Source organism: Chaetodon trifascialis, chromosome 10, assembly GCF_039877785.1.
Source record: "Chaetodon trifascialis isolate fChaTrf1 chromosome 10, fChaTrf1.hap1, whole genome shotgun sequence".
In the NCBI taxonomy this organism is placed as follows: domain Eukaryota; kingdom Metazoa; phylum Chordata; class Actinopteri; order Chaetodontiformes; family Chaetodontidae; genus Chaetodon; species Chaetodon trifascialis.
The window spans coordinates 3,195,029-3,222,721 of record NC_092065.1 but is presented as its reverse complement, the minus strand read 5'-3'; the positions used below and the strand labels follow the sequence as shown (position 1 = coordinate 3,222,721).

Genomic DNA, 27,693 nt, shown 5'->3' with positions numbered 1-27,693 from the left:
ATAAGTTATAATTGGTACACACAAACCCTTAAAATCTTCTTTTCTATCATTAAACAAACCAAGAATGTATAAATATATTTTTTACTTCAAAAGTAAAAAGAGAAACAATTCATTTTCACAGCTTCCAAGAGCACCAAGTTCTTCTTCTGTCCAGCTAACTGCTTGGAACAACATATGTATATTTACATACTCAAATTAATAATAATAATAAAAAAAACCTGCAAATACATACACATGAAACCAACAAATACTGGACGTTTTGTTTAAAAAACAATCAAACCATCAGGCTTAAAGCCCAAAGTGCTTCTGTTAGCTAACGTTTATATTAACAACCTTAAATGACAATGAAAGCACAGCAAATCCTCATTTAAGACTATCAATGGGACTGCTGTCTAATTAAGACCTCCAGTCGGTCAGGTCCGAGCTCCTTCACTCTCAGTTTCTCCTGCAGTGTTCTCCTCTCGAACGGCGTTGTTTTGCTTCCGTAGTTTTCAGTGACTTTACTGAATTTTCTCTGTCCATTTTCTCCTTTTTCAGCTCTCCCTGTGACTAGCTAATGACCTTGTTTGCTAATTACTCCGACACTCTGCGCTCAACGTCACTCGCTTGGCGGTTTTGATTACAGGCTTGAGGGTGAACAAACCGCTCGCTCTCTGCTGCCACCCCATGGCCGGTGGTGTGTAAAGTGATCAGAGGGAGACAGCGGGGCGCTATCTCCTATTAAAGAGGAACGAACTGCGCATGTCAAAGTTATAACGAGAATCAATGGGGAAAGATGTGTGCGCCCCTGGCTAGATATATGTCAGCTATTAACTGTAGAAACGTGGGACATTTCTATTCTGACTATTTAGTGCACATTTTACATTTTACTATTTTATTCATTTTGCCTTTTTAAAATTTAGAATATACATGTAAAAGTCATTTTCAAAAACGTTTCATTAAAGGAAGGGCTGTTTGATTCTACGTGATGTGAGACAGACGGGGCGGCGCCCTAGCGCCCTCTATCGGCCAGCCGTCCCTGGTGGAAAGTGACTAAATACGTGTACTGTATTTTTGTCCTTCTTCCAGCGCTGGCCTTGGAGAAACACGACACACACTCATGGAGTCACACACACACACACACACACACACACACACACACACACACACACACACACACACACACACACACACACACACTGTTCGGTGTGTTTGGTGTGTGTTCTCTCGCTGAGCGGTGCTGCAGCTCCGCGCTCTTCTCCTGCGCCGCAAACGCTCTGACAGCGCGTCATGTGACTCTTCCTCATCGCATCCAGCAGACGCTTCAGTCTCACAGACAGACGGACGGACGGAGGAAGAGATAGTCACACAGCCACAGACGGGAGACAGGCTGAGTTCACTATCATGGCGTTGCGGGACGAACTTCTCAAGTCCATCTGGCACGCGTTCACGGCTCTGGACGTGGACAAAAGCGGCAAAGTGTCCAAATCTCAGCTGAAGGTAAAGTCTGTGTCCGTGTCTGTGTCTTCTCTGAGCTGGTGTTCGGTCCGACAGGAAGCATTGTGACTGTCTTCTCACCTTTGGGTGTCTTTACTCTAAAACCACCTCGGCTTTTCACGCTGAACGCGTTTCCTCGTGGAAAAACACCGACGCGCTGCTGTCCGTGCGCGGCGGCGCAGACGCACCTGTACGAAGTTTCCACGGACCGACTGAGGCAAATAACGCGAAAACTAACGCGACATCTGCACGTTTGCACTGAATAACAACAGCTTCAAATCACTATAAACTTAACAAAATCAGAGCAAATCATCTGTTATCACAAGAGAAGCAGGTTTCTGATAATACTAAGTAAAAGTACTGATGCCACACTAAAAATATGCATCAGATGTCACCTGTGACGGTTGTACTGTGATACCATCAGATCACTGTGACTCATGCATTGGTTAAACGCAGGATTTGGCTGTTGTCGCTGGTTGTGGTGGAGCTCATTGTGAACTGTTCTGTGTTGGACGTGGTGATGATTTGATTTGTAAAAGTTCAGAAAAAAGTGAGGTCCAATCAATAGTCTGAACTGTCTTCTAGAAAGAATGTTTACATGTGGAGTAAAAGTAGAAAGTAACATGTCTCATGTTCAACATCTGGACATTGTCTAGTGTGACAGAAATCAGGATTTGAAGTTTGGTGGCAGCAGCCTCTGAGTCTGAGGGGGAGAAGCTCATTGGCACCAGTTTCCTCAACAAGTCTGATGTGACGAATGGGCCGAAACTCTCAAAACTCCCTGTCCTCTGACTAGAAGACATTCTGCTGCGTCCACATGGTGACACGTTGACCCCATGACAAGCCAACATGCTGTCGAAAGGCAACCTGGGAAATACAGGAAATCACAGCAGAAATGTTCTCCGGAACAGTTGAGCAACAGAGTTCTGACGGAAATCCACCGAAATATCCAACTGTTATACTTTCTTCTAAATAAATAACTTCAGGTCTTTTAATAACTTCACATGTACTGAAGTAGCACAGAGAGTTCCATCAGCACGTCACGTTTAAGGAAGTCATTATTTTGTAGGAGGAGGTGAATATTTAATGTATTTTATTTTGAAGGTAGATCCTCTAGTCTCATGTCATACTCACTTCAGTCTTGGAAGATAAACTTTACGAATGAGATCCTTTTGTTTTTTAGTGTTAAAACAATAGTCGGTTAATCAATTAGTGACAGAACATTGATCATTTGTCCTTCATTCCAGGTTCTGTCCCACAACCTGTGCACAGTGATGAAGATCCCACACGACCCCGTGGCACTGGAGGAGCACTTCAAAGATGACGACGAGGGGCCCGTCTCCAACCAGGGATACATGCCGTACCTGAACAAGTTCATCCTGGATAAGGTAGGAAACTGTCCAGATGATACTCAGACTGAGAATGTGCCTGTGAGCAAGGCATTAGGCCTCAGCCTTCCCCAGCAGGATCCTCAGTGATTTCTCTGTAGGTAACAGTGATGGTCAATGGTTTTGACATCTGAGGTTTCTTTGAGGTAAAACGAGTCACCGGTTGCTGCTGGAAGTGACTCTTCTTCTCTTCCTAAAGGGGAATGAAACAATATCAGCAGAACAAACAAACTCCACAGCAGGACTGAAAACACTTAACCAGAGGCTTTACCAGCAGCAGTGAGGGGTGTCAGGCTCTGTGTGTGTCCTGCGTTTTACCCTCTGATTGATGAGCTTGTTGGGGTCAGAGAGGATTCTGTGCTGTTCAGAGCTGAAGAAGCAGCTAATGTTAAACCTTCAGATGTTATTTGTTGTCTGATGAAGCAGCAGCCGCTCATTAAAGATGCTGGTGACAAACCAGAAACCAGTCAGTCAGTCACACAAAACCCGCTATTGAGTGCCAACCCAGCCCATTCATCTGCCCCTCTGTGATGTCATCAGGGGTCAAGCTATGAATGGCGTTGTGCTGATTGTTTTGACAGCTGAGATCCTCTCTCTCTTTGTGATGTCATGAGCAGCTACAGAACGCCAACAGACTGTTTGGAATTCTTCTCGTATGATGTCATTACATTCCAACATGTTTGGAACACTGTAGTTGTACGTGGACTCTCCTGAAGTTCTAGAACTAACGAATTCAAAGAAAAGACGTGTCACTGATTGCATTGTGTTATTATTTAGTAAATGCATGAATTAAGTTGTAACTGTAACTGATGCACTTCTAAAACAAAGCAAAAAACTGAAATCATAACCAATATTTTATTTTCCTTTGTCTTTAAATGACGACATTATCATTAAATTTAAACATTAAATAGCAAATTTTATGGGCGGCACGGTGGAGCAGCAGGTAGTGCGCGTGCCTCACAGCATGAAGGTCACCGGTTCGATCCCTGGGTCAGTGTGAAGCTTGCATATTCTTCCCGTGCATGCGTGGGTTCTCTCCGGGTACTCCGGCTTCCTCCCACAGACCAAAAACATGCTCATTAGGTTAATTGGTGACTTGAAACTGTCCTTAGGTGTGAGTGTGAGCGTGAATGGTTGTCTGTCTCTATATGTTGCCCTGCGATCGGCTGGCGACTGGCTCAGGGCCTCTTGGCCAATGACAGCTGGGATAGAATCCGGCCCCCCCACAACTCCGAAGGGATAGTTGGGCATGCACAATGGATGGATGGATAGCAAATTTTATTTTCAAAAGGATTTTTGTTTTGTTTGTGTCCATGTCACTGGTAGCTGATAAGTGTTGGAGGTGGTCAGGCCAATCAGAGTGCCTGTTTCCGCTCCGTGGGTGGACGGACAGACGATATATGATGAGAGAGAAGAAACACAGGAAAAACTTTCATTTTTAAAGCCAATTTCACTTTTACTTTTTAAAACAGTAGAAGTCAGTTTATTCTGGTCTCCCTGCATGAAGCCGAATGTCTCATCTGTAAATGTTTGATTCTCTCACACATGTCACTCATCTCTGTGATGAGTGACGGCTTCTTTATGAGCTGTTTTACTTTGTGGTGCTTAAAAACTGAGTTATTTCTCACCTTTATTTAATCATCTGAGCTTTGGCATCTCTTTAAGACTTGAACTCTGATGTCTGGAGGGTTTGTGCTGCAGTTCTGTTCTGCTGGTTTTTGTGAAGAAGTCTTTTCCTTCACAGAGATCTGAACAGTGTGCTGTGTGAAATCCTTCTGTGGATTCAAAGTGTGTGTGTGTGTGTGTGTGTGTGTGTGTGTGTGTGTGTGTGTGTGTGTGTGTGTGTGTGTGTGTGTGTGTGTGTGTGTGTGTGTGTGTGTGTGTGTGCGTGCGTGTGTCTTTTCAGTGTTTTGTTTGAACTCTGCGTCTGTCATGGAGGTTAAACTTTGTGCCGTCGGCCTCATTCTCACCCTTTTGTGGGCACTTTTTTTTTGAGAAAACCTAAATTCTTCAGGTTCATTAGTGCAGGCGTGATGTCATCATGGGAAGATATTAATAACATGCCAGTGCACACGCTTTTACGTATTTTTCCACACACAACCGTCCCACCCACCCATTGAAGTGGAGGTGACAGGGGCCGTGGAGAGCAAGGGCGTCGGTCAGTGCATTCAACTCCGCTCAGTCCTGAGGAAACTCCACCTGGTCACACAATCACACAAGGAAACTCTGTGTGTGTGTGTGTGTGTGTGTGTGTGTGTGTGTGTGTGTGTGTGTGTGTGTGTGTGTGTGTGTGTGTGTGTGTGTGTGTGTGTGTGTGTGTGTGTGTGTGTGTGTGTGTGAGCAGAAACTAAGAAAGCAGGCCAACAGGAGTCCTGTTTTACATATGAATGGAGCTGCTCGTCTAGACCAACTGAAGTCCTTCAAAATAAAACAGTAATAGTGACACCTGTGTGTGTTTTTGTAATACTAGATGGGTTGCATTTGTTTGTGCGTGTGTGTGTGTGTGTGTGTGTGTGTGTGTGTGTGTGTGTGTGTGTGTGTGTGTGAACCTCACCCGCCTGACTCACTTCACTCATCAGTATGAAGCAGCAGAAAACAAAGTGCTCACCTCAGACATTTGACAGCCTGCAGGCTGCAGACAGAAGAGATGCTGTAGATGCTTGTGGTTTGATGGAGTGTTGCACTGAAACAAGTGACCCTGAAAATACCAAGCGTGTCTTTTTAAGGGTCACTTCCACCTCATTAAAACACAACTATGCTGATTTTCAGGTGATTCTGGACTGATGAAAACATCCAGATGAATATTATTTTTCATTTCCCCCAATGTCCTTTTTAAGTCCGACTTGAGTCCCTTAAGGATCTGTTTCTTCAGTACACATAGTGTGCAGTTTATTGGGTACAGCCAAGTGATCCTGAAGTGCTAATGCAGTCTGTGTTCTAATTTTCACACTCATTGAGATGCATGGGGCTGCACGGTGGCGCAGCAGGTAGTGCGCGTGCCTCACAGCAAGAAGGTTGCCGTGCATGCGTGGGTTCTCTCCGGGTACTCCGGCTTCCTCCCACAGACCAAAAACATGCTCATTAGGTTAACTGATGACTCTAAATTGTCCGTAGGTGTGAGTGTGAGTGTGAATGGTTGTTTGTCCTTACATGTGGCCCTGCAATCGGCTGGCGACCGGTCCAGGGTGTACCCCGCCTCTCGCCCATTGTTGCTGGGATAGGCTCCAGCCCCCCGCAACCCTGAAAGGGATAGGCAGTATAGATAATGGATGGATGGATTAAGATGCATGGAAATATTAGAAACCCCTCTTAGCTGTAGCACCATTCAGGGGAAGATTTCTTCAGTCTGAGATATTTCTAGTGAAACCTGTTGGCAGCGTGCAGATCATCTAGATAATGACTAGACTCTCAGATTCTGCAGGAGATTTAGTGACTGATTATTTGTTGCTATAGATTGTTTATCAGACTGGAGGCATAAATTTGAAGGACTAGTACCTGAAAATTTGGATAAACAGAATAAAAACTAACTAAATGTGAAGATGGATGGTTCCACTGGACAGCAATGGATAAGTTTTTTGTAATTTGGGTGAACTGAACCTTTTTAAAGTCACTCAATCGTTGAACCAAAAATTCCACACCTGCAGATTGTTTTGGTAGTTTTGTGCTTTGGACCATTAAAAAAACTTCTCATTTCTCCTTTTTACGGGACTTTAACTTCACATCACGTCTCAATACGCTGATCGAGCCCCCTGATGAATATTTCAGTCTCAACACACTCATTGATTAAGTTGCTGATAGTCCTGTTAATTAACTGCTAACAAGGCTTTTTGTCTTGTCGTCATTTAACCCAACGCCTCTTGCCTCGCTTCAGCTTTTGCCCTGTGGGGTTTGTGAGTGCGCTGCTGAAGCCTCGTCAGGTTTGGGATGCAGGAGATAAGGCTGGAGTTTGGAGGCTGAATCCTAATGAACATGTGGCTGTGGAGAGGGAGGGAAGGCAGCACTGACAAGGCTCTCATTGTTCGAGTGTGGAGAGAGGGAGCGACGGGAGGAGTGAGAGAGGAGTAGAAAAAAGAGAAAGCCAGCAAGCCTCGAGGACAAAGACAAACAAGAGGACAGCGATGAAACAATGGAAGAAGAAGAGCTGCTCCTTCATAACAAACCCGACTTTCACGCCATCACCGCTGTCCCCTCCCCCCGTGTCACCCTGCCAAGAGTCAGTCTGAGCTGACACATTCAAAACCACAAGTCTAAAACCAGCAGGGCGATGCAGACGAGCCGAGCCTTTGCCATCCTCATCCTCACATGAGGGACACGGCCTCGCTGCTGAGTCATGACGGGAGGACTTCAGCTCTGAGCCGTTTTCAGCTTGAATCTCCTGGAAAGATGGAGGCTTGATTTATGGCACAAAGTCAAGCAGACTGAATTGATGTCGCCTGTTTTTTCACACAGAGCTTTATTAAGTGGAACTGATGCTGTTCTATGGCTGTGTTCAAAGTGTTTGACAAAAACAGTCATTTTACCTCACAGGATACGACAGTTGCTGCCTCGATCAGCTTGTTTGTCTGTGTTATATTGTGACTTTAACACATTAGTTCAGATCTGAACTAACCCTTCAAAACACCAACTCACACAATAACACAAAAACACCAACTGCTTGAGGCAGAGGTGGACCTGCAACTCCCATGTTCTGTGAGCTAAAATGACTGTCTTGTCAAAGGAGTCTGGTGGCTTTGAACAGAGAGCAACATTAACGTGTTTCTGGTTGAACAAAAGGGATGTTACTCTTCAAGGATCCTTTCCATAATGTTGTCAGACAGAAAAACAATCTGATCCTGTCAGTGGCAAAAGCGAACACTTGTGAACATGTGTCTTTCTTTTATTTCCAAAGTGGTGTTGATCGTTTCGTCACAGAAATTGGGAAACATGCAGTGTGTCTGTGCTGTTGTTAGTTGCTGGGCTCTGATCCTAATCTCTGTAACTCAAGTCTGACTCTGCAGCAGCTCTACAGCTCTGCCAACTGTAGCATCGGTGCAGTTTATGAGGTCCACCAGCCTAAAGCTGATGCAGGCTGATCCAAGAACCTTCCTATTAATCCTACTCTCAAGGTCAACAGACAGCAGAGTGATGAGTTTCTGTTTCTTCTGTGAAAACACATCGTAACTGATCTGAACTGCAGAAAAACGATAAATGATTAAGTGACTGCAGGATATGAGTTGTGTCAGAGGTTTGTAGGTGAAGAATCACTTTAACATCCAGCACAGGTTTCAACACAGGCACTCGCCCTCAATTAGCACAATGGAGAGTTACATCAGATCCTGGGGAGCTTTAGAAAAGTTCACCCTGACTGCAGTCATTCACTTGGACTGAATGTCTCTCTCGCAGCACAGAAAATGAAAATAATTAAACCACCGTGAGAGAATTCAGGATCATTTGTTTTGCAGAGCACCGCTGACTCTGAGCCTTCGGCTGATCTCTAAGCAGGCAGATCTTAACATTATGGAAAATTGATAATATACAGTAAATAGCAGATATATAGATAGAGTTGGCCGATAGGTTAAGGTTAGTTTTGGAGTTCGTCCAGTATCAGAAAGCCAGTAAACAGGTTGCATTGACTGCAAAGTAATCCTTTGGGACAAATGCGCCTGTTGAATTATGTCCAGTTGTATCTGACAGGCTCAGATCATTATTTTAAGTGTCTGACAAACTTATGGAAAGGATCTCTGCAGAGATGGACCTTTTATTAAGTGGAACCGAAGCTGTTGTTCAAAGCCACCAGACGCCTTTGAGGAACACAGTAATTTTACCTCTCAGAGCTCAGAGAGTTGCTGGTCCACCTCGGCCTCGATCAGTTTGTTTGTCTGTGTTATAGAGTGACTTTAACACATTAGTTCAGATCTGAACTAACCCTTTAAAAGTCACACCATTACACAAACAAACTAACCGATGGAGCCAGTGGTGGACCAGCAACTCCCATGTTCTCCGACTTCAAATGACTGGTTTTTTTCAAGGGAGTCTGGTGGCTTTGAACTGAGAGTGACATGACGTGTTTCTGGCAGAACAAAAGGATCTTACTGTTCACCAAAGGGGTGATCTCTGCGAGGATCCTTTCCATAATGTTATCAGACACTTAGAATAACAATATGAGCCAATCAGTGGCACAAATAGGCTCTTTTAATGGACGTACAAGTAGGATTATGTTGCAGCCTGTTTCATTTCTGCCAGCTGACACAATCTACAATCTAAATTCCAAAACATTTTATAAGCATTTATTTGTTAGACCCCAGAATATTTATAAATAGGCCCATGTTTAAAAAACACCAGAATGACCCTTTAAGAGTTAGAAATTCATTAAAAAGCTTTTTATTTTATATTAATTGCATTATGGAGTTATAATAATAATTATCGTGTACTCCTGAGACCTTACAGAGCAGCCTCAGCTCAAATAAAGTCACAGAAAGTTGTTTGCTGTCTAATATACAAGAGCAAAACATCAGATCTGTCACTTGTTTGACGGTCGTTTCAGTAGTTTTTCCTCTTTGTTTCAGCACTGAGCCCTGTTACAGCTGCTCACGTCCTTGACGAATCTGCAGCTCTTTCAGCTGCTGTTCACCTCCATGCGTGGAGAAGAACATCTGATGTTATGAAACCAGGTTCTGCCTCAGCGGTTGCTCAAACCGCAAGAGCAGCCACACCACGTTTCTCACATCGTTCCAGCTCACAGTTTCATCAAACTCGGAGTTCAGTTTCAGGGTCCGCTTCGTGTTCAGACGGGGTTTTAATCAGCGAGCGTTGGTGCTTGTTTTGGGGTTTTCTGGTGGTTGTTTGACGGGACGACCGCCAGCAGGACGAGACGTGCCGCTAATCCACACGAGTGCACGCCGGGCCTGCCAGGAGTCTCCATGGAGACGCTCCTGTTCAGCAGCTCGAGGAGAACATTTTGCCTCCACAGTGCCGATTGTACCTTTTCAAGAGCTCTCCTCACATGCAGCTCTGGAGTTTGAATCCTACAGATTTGCACTTTGTCCTCAAACACACTGCTTTCCCTTCACTCGTTTTGACAGTTGAGTTGTTGACATTTTGTCCACTGTCCCCTTTTTCCTCATGTTTGTTCCCTCTCATATACTATCTGTTCAAATATTAAATCATATCCTAATCTGGTACCATTTTTATCTACACCACCCCTTTTCTTTACAGGGTCAGATTTTTAGCCAATGAGCCATGATAAGAAATGTTGTGAAAAATCCCTTCAGCTGGTCTTTATCTGTTCTCTTTGGTCATAACTTATTATGTGTTCTATGAGGTAATAATATGTTGATTTAGATTGAGAAAGACAGAAAGTGGCTGTCTGGTCCAATCATTTAAGAGGGATTTTTCACAATCTGGCAACCCAAAAGTTCTAATGAATGGCTTCAGGGTTTATCTGGCCTGCAGACTGTTGTTTCTTAGTGTGACTCACCTTCGCTCTTCTTCTTCTCTGTCACAGGTGACGGACAAGTTCGACCGTCAGGACTTCAACAGAATGTGCTGGACATTATGCTCCAGGAAGAACCTAGATCAAAGCCAGCTGTTCATCTCCAACGACGACGCCTTCAAGATCTGGTGCATCTTCAACTTCCTGTCCGAGGACAGATACCCGCTGATCATCGTCACTGAGGAGGTGAGAGCTGAAGAACCAGTGTTTTCCTGTTTTTGCGTCTCATAAACTGATCAGTGACATTTTTCTCACCAAACGTCATTTAGTTTGCAAAACTCCACATTCACCTTGGGTCTGGGTCCTTTAACATGAAGATATCGGTGAACCACCGTACGGATCAACAGACAACAGCAATGGCTGCCACGTCCACTTATTAACTTTTAATAAATCAAACCTCAGATTGTACAAAACTAGACAACAAAAAAAACTCTTTTTAAAGCTGCAGTTTGTTCACTGCTTTTTCTTCCAAACTTCAGGATTGTCTGATTTCCAAAATTCTGATCTTCAGATGATTTTCCGTCCACAGTTTTACTTTTACGAGTACTAACATGTAAGCTTACTGCGTACTGGCTGAAGGATCTCCCAGTTTAGATCTGGAAAAGCACTTCCTCCAACGTGATTGGTTATTTGTCAAACTGGGGGAAGTTGTTCATGTAAATGTTTCAATACAATCAAATTAGTCAGCGTTTGTTTGTCAGCGTGAACTTCCCACTCCAGTTGAGACTCGTGTCAACAGGCTTCAGGTGCTCAAACATGAGCTCAGGACTGGTTTTTAGTTGCCCTCTCTCAGACGTGGGGCTTCGCTGCTGCAGTAACTGGCCTGCTGAAAGCGTCTGTTGCTCAAGAGCAGAAAAGGAAGTTTCCAGCTTCCTGTTCTTTAACAAATGCTGGAAGATTTATTGTTGGGTTTAACAAACCTCTGAGCTGAATCACAGGAAGATGGTTTGCAAAAGAAACTGTATTTATGTGCTCCAGTCAGCCCACGTAGAGACCAACGGTGGGAAATCTGAAGGTCAGTGACGGTTATGTGTTTGAATAAAAAGTGTTTGGTCCACCGTATGATCTCTGATTGTCTCTCCATACACAGATTGAGTACTTCCTGCGTAAGCTGACGGAGGCGATGGGGGGCAGCTGGGTGGAGGAGCGTTTCGAGGACTACAAGCTGCAGCTGAACTCCAAGCAGCAGAGTCTGAACGCCTGGGAGCTCATCCGCCTGGTGGGGTCGGGTCACTTCAGCAAGGGCATAGACCGCCAGACGCTCTCCATGGGCATCAGCGAGGTCTACCAGGAGCTCATCCTGGACGTGCTCAAACAGGTGGGCAGCACACCTGCACAGGCTGACGATACAGTCCCCATAACGGACACGAAGCCCGGTCCCTTTACCTTCTGCCTCATGTAGCACATGAGCCGTTTACAACGATAACAGATAATTAACACCTCAGATTCTTTATGATGAAACAAATGTCTTTTTAAAACTGAACTTCATGACCTGAAGATTTGTCCAATGGGTTTGGAGCAGAGTGCCACAGGCAGTCTTTGAAAGCTGCTGAGAGATGGAATAACACCTTGTTTTGGATCTTTTCAGGGGATTTGATGACCACATATAAAATACAGGAACAGGAAGCCTCACCCAAGGCTCTACAGTGATGTCATGATCAATGGATTAGAAATATGAGCTGAACAGAAGAAAACAGCCCTCTCAATATATATAAACTAAGGAAGTGAGAGTTTGTGGTCAAGTGGGGCAGAGCTGTATGTCGTTACTGAGGTCATGCAGAGAAAAAAAAAAGCTTGTAAAAGCAGAAAATGATTGTCAAAGAGCTACAAGAAGAAGACAAAGGTCTCAAACAGAGAATCCAGTCTGAATTACCCTCATTCATGTGCTCCTTTTCCTCTGCAGGGCTACATGATGAAGAAAGGCCACAAGAGGAAGAACTGGACAGAGCGCTGGTTCGTGCTGAAACCAAACTCCATTTCCTACTACGTCGGCGAGGACCTGGCAGAACAGAAAGGAGACATCTTACTGGACGGGAAGTGCTGCGTGGAGGCAAGAACCTGCTGCTTCCATCAGTCAGCCACAGAGATCAATGTGATGTCTGACACCAGCTTGTATGAAATAATCAGCAGTATCGCCTGCATCGCACACACAGCCGGGGCTGATTTCTTATTATTATTCTGGACTCTGGGATCAGTGCTTAATGTCACTGCCCCCCAGCACAACTGAAAGCTCTAAAAAAAAGCTAATAAGTGGACCTTTAGCAGACATTCATGACAATATTTCATTGTTTGCTTGTGTGTTTGTGTATTCATCGGCTGGTTTAATCGCCGTCTGTTGTTCTCGCTGCAGCCTCTGCAAGATAAAGAGGGAAAGAAGTGTCTCTTCCTCATCAAGTCGACACAGAAAAGCTTCGAAATCAGTGCGTCGGACAAGAAGAAGAAGCAGGAGTGGATCCAGGGTGAGTCATGATGTGATGTGATATCTAAAATTCACAGGCGTCATTCCTTTTATTACTGAACACATAATCATTATTCAAGCCTCAGCTGGTGACTGAGTCTGTTTTAGTTCGTTCACTCTTATGATGCACGCGCACAACGCTGTCTTTCAGTGATAGTGAATGATTAATTTTTTGTTTGAGCTGCCAACATACATCTTTGATCTCAATGGGAAATACAAATTCAACATGTTTCTGCATTTTTAAAACCTTCACACAAACTTGAGCAGCACTGTGAAATTTATTTTAATACAGTTTATACTTTGACAAACAGGTAAATGAACGTTTTTTACTTTCATGTCATTACATCACTTCTCTTAAAAATCAAAACAGGGCTGCAACTCAGTTATTTCAGTTACTGGCTAATGTGCACATTATCATCTGAATCAGTCAATTAATCGTTTATTCTACAGAATGTTAGAAAATATGAAATTCCTCTGCAGAACCAACAGTCCAAAACCCAAACACATTCGTTTTACAGAAAGACAGAAAAGCAGCAAATCTCCCATGTGAGGAGCTGGAAGCAGAGTTCTAACATGAAGGCCACTGATACATTGATTTTTGTGTTTTCCTTCAACTTTGTCACGATTGTACTTGAAAATTTTAATGATAATGACTCCAAAGCTTCACAGCTCTTCACTGATCATCTGGACCTTTGTTAGCTTGACGTTCGTGTGCACTCGTTCGCAGACGTCTTTGAATGAACAGGTTTTTCTCCTCCACCTTTCAGCCATTCAGACCAGCGTGAACCTGCTGCGTCAGGGACGGCCGGCGCCGCACCGCGAGGCTCGACAGAAGCGACGGGAGCTGCGGCTGAAACTTCAGGCTGAACAGGAGGAGCTGGAGCTGAGGATGAGGGAGCTGCAGACGGCCAATGAGGCCAAACAGTTCGAACTGGAGAACATGCGGAAGGTGAGGAGGAGGAGACACGCAAACACTGAATGTTCACCCGTCAATCCGGTCTGGTCAGGAAACGTCTGCCACATTAGTTCCTTTTTGCAGCATCTTTGATTTAAAATAGTTCAGCGTGGAAGTGAGAAGGGCAGGAGTGATGCACGAGGACAGAGTAAAGAGTAAACACGATGCAGGAGTGGAAACAAGGTGTGCTGACTGGCCAGAGTCTGACTGCAGCTTCTGTGTGTTGATTCAAGTTTAAGCAGTGCATCAGTTGCACATACCTTTTATATACAAGGGAAAAAAACAGGATCAAACTGCTGATTAAAAGACACTAAAAACAAACACGAAGATAAGAGGCTCATAAAACAGCCCACTCCAAGATAAACAACATAAAACACACAGACTGGCAGAGACTGTAAATAAAACCTGTAAACACAAACACCTTCTGTAGAGAACGTCACCACTGTTCACCTGAAACACCAGGAAAGGTGAACAAGGAAAGACGCGTGCAGGAAGCGATTGACTGGAATGTGTGAGTGAGACCTGAGGGATTTCCCCAGAGGGAACATCTAATCCTGAAAGATTAAAAAAAGGCAATTAATCGAGGCACACTCTGATGAATGAGGGGAGGAAAACAAAAAGTTTGTTTGGAAAAGGCTTCATTTTAACTGTTCAAGATTAGGAATATGCTTACACTTAAAAAATACCCTTTGGAAAATGCTTCATTTTCAATACTTTCATATTTGAAATGAAACGATCCTGTTATGTTGTCGTGTTTGTTTGTCGCATCCTTAAATAATCAGAATCAAAACATACAGTCAAAGTTAACATGAACAGCTGGTAAATTAAACAAAGTGACAAAATACAGTGATTGCTGTCAGTATAAAGGAACTGAGTAAAGTGTTTAGATGTGATGATAAGAACTTTATCTGGAAACCTTCCACGTCCATCAAGTTTCGTCTCTCCACTGAAATGGGAGCTCTTTTGTACTGTAATCAGACATCAGTCACTTCTTGACTGAAGCAGAGAGATGAGTTTCTGTCTCACCAAGAAGATCAAACTTCACACAGACAGAAATCTCAACATTGGTTTGATTATCAGACTGAAGGCTGCGTTCAGGTAGTCCTCTCATTCATTTGCCATTGCAGAGGAATAAAAAAAACCTGGCTTAACTTTTCGCTGCAATACAACCAAATATCTGCAAGCACACATTGCTGGTAGATGGTTGTAACGCAGACTCTACATTTCCACTGTCTAACCTGCAGTAAGACAAAATCAGTGCTTCCATGAGCGCTGTCACCTCTGATAGTGTGTGAAAGCAGCAAACCCTGCAGGGCATCGTAGCATTATGTCATGTATCATAGATGGAAACTGATTTCCTGGAAGGAAGTGCCGTAAAGAGATATTGTCCCAATCAGTTCAATCATCCCTGCAGTTACAGTCAGCGTTGTGTCACCACAACCGCAGCTAAAACAAAGTCTGAAAGCTGATTCGACAGCATTCCTCAGAGGTGACACTGCACCTTAAAGTAACACCACCTGAGAGCAACATGCATCGTCTGTGCAGCTCTTTATAAACAACAGTGTCATTTTTCTGTTCACGCTGCTGCTTTCAGCCTCTCTCAAACACTCCGCTGCTGCTTTGTTTCACGCAACAATTAAAGTAGGTCACCTAAAAACTCCTCTGAAACTCACTGCTAGCTCATGAATACCAATAATAGATCAGCTCCACCCAGCGGCCTTCGAGTCATGAATAGTCTGTTGCTCACTGCAAACAGAGGAATGTGTACTGAACCAGGAAGGGGCAGTGAGGCGACTTAAGCCTCCAGTAAACATGTTTTTCCAGTAAATCACCCTAAACCGGACTCACACTCCTGTCTGATGGCACTGCTGACCGGCTGGTTGTGCTAAAACTCAGCCATTATGTGGATTCCCCAAATGCAGATGGTGAGTGACGGCTTTCTGTTCATGCAGTGGATGGATTTTACAGTGTTATCACATCAAACCATTTCAAATATGACAGCAGTTTGTATTTTCAGGGTGGTTTTTGGTTTGGTTGATTGATCACACTAAACCCTCCCTGACCACTTTATTAGGGACACAACCTAATGACCTGCACAAACTCTACATTTAGGAAGATGATAATGTTCAGTTTTCGTTGACACTGTCAGAGAGGTGTTAACCTGTACTCTGTTTATCACTGTGGCTGTTAGTGCTGGTGTTGTACTGGTCTACATTGTAGTTTTTAAATGGGGCAGACAACGTTAGAAAGACTTCTCAATATAAAGCAGTTCAGTTACTGCGAAGTAAAACCTCAATAATAAACACATATGGTTAAATGAACACCTCTCTGACAGTGTCAATCCAAACTAAACATTATTATATTGTGTAAAGGTTGAATTTATGGCTGAGCTGGATTGGACTGCACTGCTGTCCCTAATAAAGTGGCCACTGAGTGTATTTACATACATAAAGGTTTGTCAGGTATAGAACGAGGAAGTCCAGAGGCATAACGCTGTGTAGGCTCCAGCTATTAATGTACATATAAGTTGTCAAAGTAAAAAAGAAACAAACATACGTTTAGTTCTCCTTTCTAAATTTCACCTGTCGTGGAATTGGAGACATTTACACAAGCCTCATTTCTGCTCCTGCAGTTGCCCATAAATGGGTGTAGATGCCCTTAATGACTCATTTCCATCCACTAAATATCCAGCACATCTCTGTCTGCAGACCAGTGATGAAAAACAGCACCAGAGCGGCTGTCAGTCCACACAGCTGTGGCTGTTTATGTCATTAAGCCATCACATGTATCTGTGAACAATCAGCGGCAGCAACATCTCAATGATCGTTACTCAGTGTCAGAAAGATAATCAATGGCTACAGAGCTGTTAGCAAAGTTTACAAAGTTTCTAACAACCGAAAACAAAGCAGCGTTTCATTTAGATTCTGCCTCGTTATTTACTATCTCCACCTTGTATAACTGCACTCGCGTCGAGCATGTGCAGACCTGATCTGAGGTAGGCCTCATGTGCACACTCTCACCACATGTTCTGCTTTTATAAATAACCATTTGTGTGTGGGGAAATGGTGCATGCATTGTTTTGTACCATTTATACATCTGACCCCTGGACTTAATCATGATGCGGACAGACAAAACGTATCTGAGAAATAATGAGTCATAACCAGCTTGAAGGCTTCGTATTGTCTTACTGCACTGTCCACAGTCGTTGGGCAGAAGTCTGTCTTACGAATGAAACTTTAGTCTCAGAGCATATTATTCTTTTACTAAACTGAAAACACAGATACGAGGTTACAGTTACACCAGTGGGACCATTGCGACGGCCGCAGAATTGTGACAAACCGTGAGATGCAGCGACAGTCAGTCAAACTGACAGCAGAGACAACAGTCTGTCTTTGTCTGGTGTGACACCGCTCTGCCATGAATGCACAACAATCTGCCATTGAGCTTAAGTCTGGTCTCACATGGACAGTTGCATGAATGGACAATGAACGTATGTCCACGCACGCACGCACGCACGCACGCACACACGCACACACACACACACACACACACACACACACACACAGACTCAACGTCCTCTGCAGAGAGTCACACTGTGCTGCTATAAGTAGTGGACTGTCACCGTCTTGAGACAGTTGACAGCTGGGTGACACGAGTCAGCACTGAGTTAGTGATCAACCACAAGTTAATTAACAGAGAGATGAATTTCTCCTGTTTCTCTGCTTTTAACCTACGCAACAACGGAGACATCCTCCAAAGTTTGAAACGAGTTATAAAAATGGAAAATGTGAAGAGACCACAATGTTTTCCTAAAGCTGAATTTCCAAACTCACTACCATACACAAACATCATTCCTGTGTCTCACGTAATACGTTTTTCTTTAATTGATAAAAGCAATCAACAACAGACAGCAAAAGAAACCCAACACCACCACCGTCACAGTACACAGGAAGTTCACACTGTACTATTTAAAATACAGATTGAAGACGTGAGACAGCGGCTGTGACACATCGTTCGAAGATTTACAGTGTGTGTGTGTTAAAGGGCTGACAGCGTTCTGGAAGGTACAGTGAGAGAGCAGAAAGGAGTACTTTAGCTGTATATCACATAACTCGGCTAGTTTTTCAGAAGTGGAGTATCAGTAAATCAGTCAGAGAATAATGCTTATTTTTGTGTGGTCCATTGAGTCTTACACTGCAGTTGAAGCAAGCAAGCAAAGGTTGGATAGATCTCTTCAGAGGAGCAGAGGGGGGGTCCTCAGGTTGACAATATCTGCTCGTGACTACTGACTGCAGTTTTTTGTGTATTTATTGACGCTGCTTGGATCCAACACCGTTTACCTATCTGTCGCCAGCTTTTCAGACAGGGAAAATAACCTTTGTCGGTGTAAAATACTGCAGTTTGTAGGAATTTCAGAGCTAAAACACTCAGTTATACAGTCCATTAACACATTTTGCCATAGCAGTTACAATTTCCCAGTTTCCTTTGAGTTAATCAGCATTTGTAAGCAAGGAATGTTTTCTTTCCATTGGACACAACTCATGTTTGTTCTTCTCTTTAGATCTCTTTGTGTTAAAGAAAGTATTACCTTAAAGACCTATTTTAAAGTAGCAATCACTTCTGTTTATGAATCTGCCTCTGTGTGAAACATGTGTTATAAGTTTCCTTACTGTAGACCACAGCTTGCCTGCTGGGGTCACCATCTCCATTTGTAACATTAGTTTACGTGTGTCTGCCATCAGAAATGAAAGAAGGTGCTTTAATCTGCTGAGAATATGTGACCTTTTTCTGACTGCCGTCTGTTTCTCTTGTGGCCAGGCTCTGGAGGAGGCAGCGACGAATGCAGCAGAAGAAGAACGAAGGCGTCTTCAGACCCAAACTGAACTCCAGGACCGTTACAGGATGGACCTGGAGAGAGAGAAAATGGTACGTCATCTTCCACCAAATCAGTTAGAAGAAGTGATGGAGCAAGAGAAAACGTAAAGACAACTTCCTCTTTTTGAAATACCGCAAGGAGACTGTGAGCGTAATACAGATCATCACGTGAATAACTTGACAAAAACTTAAAGTCAAAGCATAATACAGCTCAAAGCAAAGGTCATTTAAAGCTGCGCTGACGTTTAGTCATGCTGGAGGTGGAGAAGACGTTTTTTGGTGGCTCAGTTCATACTGACTGGCTTTTCTGTTTGATTGTAATTGGAGTTGGTTTCTCTGCAGGTGTGTTTGGTAAATGTCACCATGTCCATGTGCTCCGAGAAACAGCATGGATGTGGTGCACCACAGGTGGTGCAGGCGATGTTTATCGTCCATCACTGACTTTAAGGCTCGTTTTCACAAAAAAGCAACTTGAGTTTGATTTTGCTACATCAGTGTATCAAAGCAGCGCAATATAACCAAGGCTCAACGCATTCATCTAACTTTGATGGGTGTATAACATGACTGCAGTACCTTCACATTTAATGTCAAGTCATTCATCACAGAGCTCAAACAAGCAATTATTTGCTGATTACTTTTCTGATCATTCGGTCTATAAAACGCTCACCACAGTTTAGGTCATGTTCTAAGATTGAGTTCTGCACTGTTTGTTTTTGGCCCAACAAGCAAATATACTAAATTTACAATGAAACACAATGAAAAAAGCTGCAAATCATCACTTATTAGAAGCCGGAAATAGTCAATGTTTGGCATTTAGCTCGACAAATAACTGAAACGATGATTTTAAGTGAGATATTTATTAATCACAGTCGAGTGTACTTTTGTGTGTACTTTACAGCCATTATCACGGTGAAGAGCACAGCGGTGCTTGCAGTTACTTTTTTTCAATGCAGTTTTGTCAAGATCACAAGAATTATTTCATAATCAAGAAAACCGGCTTTGTTCTCAATAAAGCAAAAGGTAGTTTCCTGTCATTACTGATGTTCATCATCAGAGATCAGGAGCACCGTGTATAAATGGCGTCTTATTTGAAAACCTGATGTATTCCTTTAGAACCACTTATTAAATAAAACTGTTCAATACAAGTGTTGATGTTGACTTCCAGATTAAGTATTTCAAGTACTTCCTGGTTCAACAGGTACGTCAGCAGATGGAGGAGCAGGTGGCCCAGAAGTCCACTGAGCTGGAGCAGTACCTGCAGAGGGTTCGGGAGCTGGAGGACATGTACCGTCAGCTGGAGGACGCTCTGGAGGACGAGAGGCATGCCAGACAGGACGAGGAGGCCGTCCGCAGGCTGCAGGCACGGTCAGTCAACAAAGAGCGTAGGAGGGAGAAACTTAACAATACGCTGGAACTAGTCTGTCTGTCATCATTTGGTTGCACGTGAGGGTCATCTTAACTTTGTTGGCATAAAGTCCAAAAATAAAAAATAAGCATAGCTGATGCAACCCAGCGCAGGTGTCTAAAGAGCCTTCCAGAATCCAAAATCACAAAGGACATACTGTAAAACCTCTCCTAATGGTTTGACTGAATGTAGAAATTCTGTTATGCCACAACTATTATTTTGCCCTTCACACTTCATAGAACATTTACTGGATTGTGGGTAAATGTTCTGTTATCAGCTAGTCAGAGTCCTCCACTGCATGTTTATCTGTCTATGGGAATCCTTTAGCACGAAACCGCCTGCTCCTGTTTTTCTGACACAGTCACAAAAGCAGCCAGACAGTCAACTTCTACTTCCCTCTCCACCACATTTCCTCCCTTGTCCTCCCTTCCTCTCTGCTGACTTTGCTTTCCACCTCACATTTGACGAACCAGCAGTGAGCACCACCGCGCTCACAACAATGCTTAAATTAATCATTAATCATCCAAACAGTCCACCATATGATGGTTGTTCAACCTTCTGCCACAAAATTGGAAGTTTCTTGTAAAGCTTACAGTTGTAGCAGTGTAATTGTGGGACTCAGCCACATGGGGTCGTTTAGTTAGAGAAGTAAGAGACTTATGGAAATTATCAGATTATGAGAGGAGACTTGCAGAAAGTAAAAAGTGGCCTTAGATTTTGGTTCACAGTCCTGGCTTTTGAGGAAGACACGAGTGTTAATATCGTTTGATAAACAATGCAAATAACATTTATCCAGAGGTGTAATCTGTAGTTACGTTTACACTTGAACTATAATCTTAAACAGGCAATCCAGAATTGCACTATAGCGCCACCTGCTGACATGCCACAGCCACCTCCATTTAAAACTGAATTATATGTTAGTTGTCTCAGATTAGTTTTTGGACTGAGGAAAGATTTCTTGCATCATCTTTGACAAATTTTAAATTAAGACAATAGGTTTGATATTATCAGATTAATATAAATGTCTCTATGCTGTGAGAGTTTGTTTTTAAAGTGAGTTAAATATAGATATATATAACGCATGTACTTACTGTGAAAACTGCAAAAATGTTGGGATTTTACAGCAGCTAATATTGCCCTGAAAGAGAAATCTAATATTTTGGTTTCTGTCGGTGAAAAAAGGAAGAAAATGTAGCTCTGTTTAGGTTATTATATGCATCACCATTGACAGTGTTTTATGTGACACTCTAAAGCAGGTCCCATACCAGCTGGAATTGAGAAACCTGCCTCTAGTAAGTCATGCATCTAGACAGATCTATTATAGGCTGCCCTCACCCGTGTTAATGTCTGTGTGGAGCAGGTTGCTGGAGGAGGAGGCTGAAAAAAGGGCAGAGCTGGAGCAGATCCACCTGAGGCAGCAGCGTGCCATCTCTGAGACAGAGGCTGAGAAACAGGAGCTGGAGAAGGAGCGCCTGGCCAAGGACAACGCCCTGCAGGCCGCCATGAAACAACTGGACCAGCTGGAGCAAGAGAGGCAGGGGGCGCTGGAGCAGTACCAGGTCAGCCGAGAACTTACAGCAGCCAATGGTCTGCATTTCCAGTAAACTATGTCACAGTAGTTAGTGGAACCGCACATAACAATTTTCAACATACAAGTCTATCAATTATTTTAACAGTCATGCATATAAAAGGCCAAAAATGGCATTACAGAAAACTCTCAAATTATCGGCAGCAACTCTCAAAATGTCCTTTCAGCTCAGTGTTGATGTGCGGGAACTCAACTGGGAGCTGTGAGGAGTTTGTGTCTTTAACAGAGCACATATACAAAAACCACATAAAGTGAAGAAAAGCAATGCAAAATATTTAGAAACAGATTTTTCCTCATACGTAACACTCACAAAGGCCAGCATAAAATTGATTGGAAGGCATACGGCTCAACATTTTTGTGCTTTTGTTTCAGATTCTGCAGTTTTCAGAAGTTTCTTCTGTAATATTAATTTGACACAAAGCTATGAGGAACAACCTCGTGTTTGAACACTGTGTGCTTGTTTGTAAAAGTGATAACAGGTAAACACAGAAACCCACATCACTGTTGTTATTTAGGATGTTAACTAAGAGGGTAAAGCAAAGTAATGCAATATGAAACAATACAGACATATTTAGATCAATAAGCCACTTTACATCAATTAAAAAGTTCCTTTCTTTACCACAGGGTGTCACTATATGACTGTGGGATGGGTGACAGCTATTTAAACATCAGAAAAAAAACCTATCTATTAATGTCCTGTGTGTTTGTCCTCCTGGTGTGAGCCAGACAGTGATGAAGAAGCTGGAAGATGCGGCGAACAACACCAAGTCCTGGAAGCACAAGGTGGCTGAACACGAGGGCTTGTTACGGCTCATTCAACCAGGTAACAGCAGCACACCAACCACTGTCTGTCTGTACTTCCATCTTTGTTAGGACCAGTCTGTTCGATGGGTGAGACTTGATTTTTAAGTTAGAATTAGCTTAGTTCAAAGTTATAATAAGAGTTGCACCAAACACAGTTTGGGTTTTTGGCCAATATAGCCCTTTTCAGACATGCACCTCTTTATGTTAATGGTACGGAATCCTCTCACTTTCACATTAAAGTACCAATGGCAGTGTTGCTTGGAGAAATCCAGTAACATTTCTGTATCAACACAGTAAAAGTCTCAATCTGATGCTGTGAGATTAACGTAAAGTTCACAGAAGCACAGAGCCCAATATGCACAAAGAGAATAAAAACATTTAAATAAACTAGGAAATATTGTAAAAGAGTCATAAAGAGCCTCCAGATAGGAACTAAATGAGAATCCCTCTTATTGTCCTCTTATTCGGTGCTTGTCCACTGACAGACTTTATAAAACAGAAAATCAATTTGCTCTCCAGTAAGTTTCAAATGATGAAATTATGTGAAAAATGTGTCAGTGGATTCACTCTGAGAAAGGCCTCAGAGGTAAAATAAGTTCATCATCCAGTGATCCATCAGCGATGCTGCCTGTCTGTAGAAGTAGTCTGCCTTGCTATCAGGCTCTCTCTGTTCCATCTCACACACCACTAAATGTCCTGTCATGTCTGGCGCCAGCCACATTATCTATTCCACCTCCTGAACAGGACTCAAAGTGCACGTCTACATCTTGAGGATAAAGATATAGCTCTGGTTTCAACTTGCTCACTATCATACTCCTTCAAGGAACATTGGCCAAAAAGTGATGTTCAAGTCCGACACTCCCACCAGGATTTGAACCTGATACTGCTATTGGATAGAATAGCTGTGTTACATGCACCATAGGAGTTCAGGAGTAGCTTTACCACCACGCTCAGCTCTATGCCTTTACACCCACTAAAAACTGTCACAGCCTCGCTAATCATAACAGCCCTATGATTGATCATATAATGATTATAATATAATGAATATGATTGATCACCCATCAAGTAGCAGCGGCACCCACAGCTCGGCAACAGATTCAGCTATCTAGCTTAGCATTAGCTGCAGACTTGCAGTTGAGTTAGTGGTACCAACAATGAAGATTTTCTGCTACCACATCAGGCTCAATTACATGTACGACTATAGAAGGTGTGGCTTTTCTTAGCTACTTAATGTGTGACATAAGGGCTGTGGGAACATGGGGGGCACTGGCCGAGCCCTGCTCAGTTTAGCATTGATAGCGCCATCGAGCCGTCAGTTAGCACTAACCAGCCACGAGAAGCTACTGTCAGAGTCTCTGCTGGAAAACAGGGAGTCTGATGGAGCTGTAAAAGTCATTAGAGGCACATTTAAAACCTTTTGAGAGTCACTGCATGACAATGGGTAACAATAGTCAGAGCGACACTGTTTGAGGTTAACGTTACTGTTTGTCTGCCCTAAATATCTTATTAAGCACAGTTACTGGTGGGCCCATGTGTGGTATTTACGTCCACTGAGGAAAAATAAATCTCGTTCATATACATCTCCACCTGCACTTTTCTAGGCTCAGTAACAATAATATGCATGATGGGAAAAAACATCAAAGAGCAAACGTTTCACTGACAGCACAGCAACAAGTGAAGTGTGCTTGACAGACTTGGACTGAAAAGTGTTTATAAAAACAGACATGGAGGATCTTTGACCACAAAGAGCTGCGTCAGACAGCTTTAAGAGGCTCCACAACCTCTGATTTTGACAAATTGTCACATTATCTGACTGTTGTTGCACTGTTGGGAAACATTGCAAAAAAAGTACACATGTAAAATTATATACATTTTAACTGATTTAAAGGAGTGATTAATTTGTCCAGTTTTAAATGCATCATCAGTGGAAGTACATCTGTCTAACGTTTCATGTCTCAGTGCAGCTGTTTGCTATATGCATAGTGCTAAATGTGTTACTATTAAAAGGTGATTTTTATTTTTTTACCCACATTTAATCTGTGAGTTTGAGAGTATTACATCGTATGTGCTTGGATTGTTTTCCCTCCAAAGCTACAAACAGACTCCTGCCATGAATAAATTGATTGGAGCCTTCATTCTACTAATTTCCCAATAGAGTACATTAGTTAAATTAGGCGAGGAGAAACATCTTGGCTCTTTTTAAACCTGAAACTCTGTCATGAGCTCTTAGTCAACTATGTACAGGCTGCTCCCTTAAAGCAGGTTACAGCCAAGAAAACATAACAATGAGATATCTGAATTTCATGGACACTTTTGGCTGGAGGCTTCATATTAAGAATGTTGTTTACTACAAAGTTAAATGACAACTTTAATAGAATTAATGGTCTGTCCAAATTCTTTTGGTGAGAGAAGGGTCAAGAATTTAAAATGGAAGCACACTTTGAATAGTTTGTCTGTTCTGAGTAAAATCATGCTCAATTGAAACCTAAGAGGCTAAAGTGGAGTTTGAGACTGCAGGTGTGTTTTATCTTCACTGTGAGGTAAGTGAAGCATTAATGAAGTACTCTGTTCCTCAGCTACACTTGTTTATTTGCATCTGGTTTAATGATTGTGAGCCTGGCCTCTACTTAAAAGGAGCAAAGACAGACAGGTGAAGCTGCTTTTCAGTTAGGTGTTGAGCCACTTCCAAAATCTGAAATGGGACTCTGTGACTGTTGCTTTGACTTGCTGGTTACCATGCAGTTTAGTGACAAATAACTGAAGGTTAGTCCACCCTGAATGAAATATTCCTACCTCTCTGATGATAGTCTCTTTATTTGTTTTGTTTTTTTTTCCCCTCCAGGATCCAAGGGACCGACGCTGATCACCAACTGGGGCCCAGCAGCTTTTTCCAATGCTGAGCTCAATCTGAGGGAGAAGAAATGGCAGGAGATGAAGAACCAGCCCACCCAGGCCCAGTAGAGATCCCCTGTAAGCCCTGAACCTTAAACATCTACAACTCAGAAGATGAGAGAACCAGCACTGATAGACCTGGTGAACTCTTTCATTGTAGGTCACCATAGATAAAGCAGCAGACTCACATTATTGCATTTTGAGAACTAGGTTCACTAATTCTAGCAGTGATCCAACAAAAAATACTAAGTGAAGAAGTGATAATGTCAGGAAAATGCTGGAATAATAACAGCTTTGTCTCCTTTTGTTGCTAAATGTATTGATTACTGTGTCAGTTGATTGGTCCCATAACACCCACCACAAATACAGTATATTACAATCATTTCAGTCGAAATAACTTTACCTTTTTTGTGGTTTAGCATTGATCCAACATTCACCCAGCACTAGCTACCTAAAAAAACACACCGGTCCTACTCTAACAGTACAATAACACTGGCAACAGGATCAGTTCTCCAACTCCACCTACTTTAGACCATTGAGGCTCCTGTAGAACCAGTGACCAGCTCAATATTGAAGCTATACAAATCTGTTAGCACTTCAAAGTCTATGAACACTGGACAATGTCACAAATATAAGACCATGGCTAAAATCCTACCAAGTTAACAATACACATTATTTAAATCCGCTGTGCAGCTTATTAAAAGTCACGAGTGGAAAACCGTGTGTACTACTACCTTTTATTCCACTTCATCCTGACTGTCAGTTTTTATCTATGAAATGCACTACTTCTGACCAACGCAAATCGTTAACGCGTCAAGTTGAGGCTGTTGTAAAGTTAAGATCTACCACTCTCTTTCCTGTCACTATTTTCCTTTAAACTCTGTGGGACCATTTTTTACATGAAGGGCCTTTTGTACATATTTTAACAATGATTTGTGTTTTGTCAAAGTTTTTGTTTTCTGCACTAAAGTTTAGCCACATGAAGGCACCATCAGTAGCACCTGAGGACGACATGTTTGATGTAAAGCCAATGACGTTAAACAAAGTCGTCTTGGAAAAAAACTACCTGAATTGAAATACCATGTACGATTCACTAAATCTTTCATTGTTACCATCACAGTGCGTTTCAAACATGGCTGGCTCTCAAACATATCCTCGTTGTAAACAGCCAGAGATAGGGCATTGTGCCAAAGTCTCACTGCCAACCAGAATAACTGCCGAACATTTGTTGTACTGTAACCATCAGTGCCTTTGATACCGTCATGAGTGAACACTGTAATTTCCATTTTATGTTTTTATATATATGTAAAAAGCTGAAGACTGAACTATGTAGTAAAACACATCTTGAATAACTGGCATACTGCATTGACTGTAGTTTGTTTTCGACTCTGCACTGCATGAATGCGATAAATACAAATCAAAATTGAAAAATTACACAAACTACATACAGTACTACACACAACCACACATGGCTACTGCATAAAACCACAACAAGCTGCACTTCTACAAACATGTCTGAACCTCAGTTATCAGTCTGATGTCTCGTAGAAAACTGCATTAACCTCCTGTTTCACCAGAGGGCGCTACAGTGCCACAAACACCACATCACTACAGAAAGCGTTCAGAGAAGCACAGCATTTCAAATGGCAAAATACAACAGACACACAGGGAGCCACACTGACTGTCAACTGTAGTAAATGTGTTAACTGTGGCTCATCTGGGACTGAATAGTTACAGAGAAAAGGTGACTTCATTTCCATGACTTCACTGTCTAGACCTTCTATTTTCCAAAATACGGCCGATCACTGTCTCCTGTCTGGCTATGAATGATACAGAACATCATCGGGATCATGTGTTGTTATATAATTGTGTAACCGTAACACATGTAATTGCCATCCTCTTTCTGTAGCATCCGGTTGATAAAGGATTTCAAGTAATTTGAGATCTGTGGCAGGCAGGGAAGTTTAATGAAGACAGTGAATTAAATATTCCTGCAGGTCATTGAAAGTGTTAATATTTAGACAAACGTGGGTTGAACACAATTATCAAACTAAACATTTTGGGGGGTATTCGTAATGTATGTGATGTATTTCATGTGCTGTTTTAGTGCTTTTACTACTGTGAACTAGAACTGGACAATAATTCACTATTTTACACTGGTGTTGATACCAATACCAAAATATGATTTTGCTCATACCATAGGGGAAATATAAACAATTTGTTTTACAAATGTCATTGAAGGATGCTAAATTATGTTGAATAACAACTTCTCTTAAACTGGCATTGATTTAAATGGGCTACCTGATGAACGATAATGTCAATATTAGTGTTGAAATGAAACTATCAATGAGATGACTTACAAAAAGTTTACTGTTAACTGT

At 42.5% G+C, this 27,693-nt stretch overlaps 1 protein-coding gene across 1 annotated transcript; it reads left to right on the top strand.

Moving 5' to 3' along the window:
• The first annotated feature begins 1,200 nt into the window (after nt 1-1,200).
• On the top strand, nt 1,201-26,670 carry swap70b (switching B cell complex subunit SWAP70b). Its single transcript, XM_070972749.1, has 12 exons — nt 1,201-1,479; nt 2,724-2,864; nt 10,348-10,521; nt 11,426-11,653; nt 12,239-12,385; nt 12,686-12,794; nt 13,561-13,742; nt 18,567-18,674; nt 19,822-19,988; nt 21,389-21,587; nt 22,343-22,439; nt 25,263-26,670. Exons 1-12 carry the CDS (start codon nt 1,384-1,386, stop codon nt 25,379-25,381), a joined length of 1,767 nt encoding a protein of 588 aa, XP_070828850.1. The 5' UTR covers nt 1,201-1,383; the 3' UTR covers nt 25,382-26,670.
• The last annotated feature ends 1,023 nt before the right edge of the window (nt 26,671-27,693 follow it).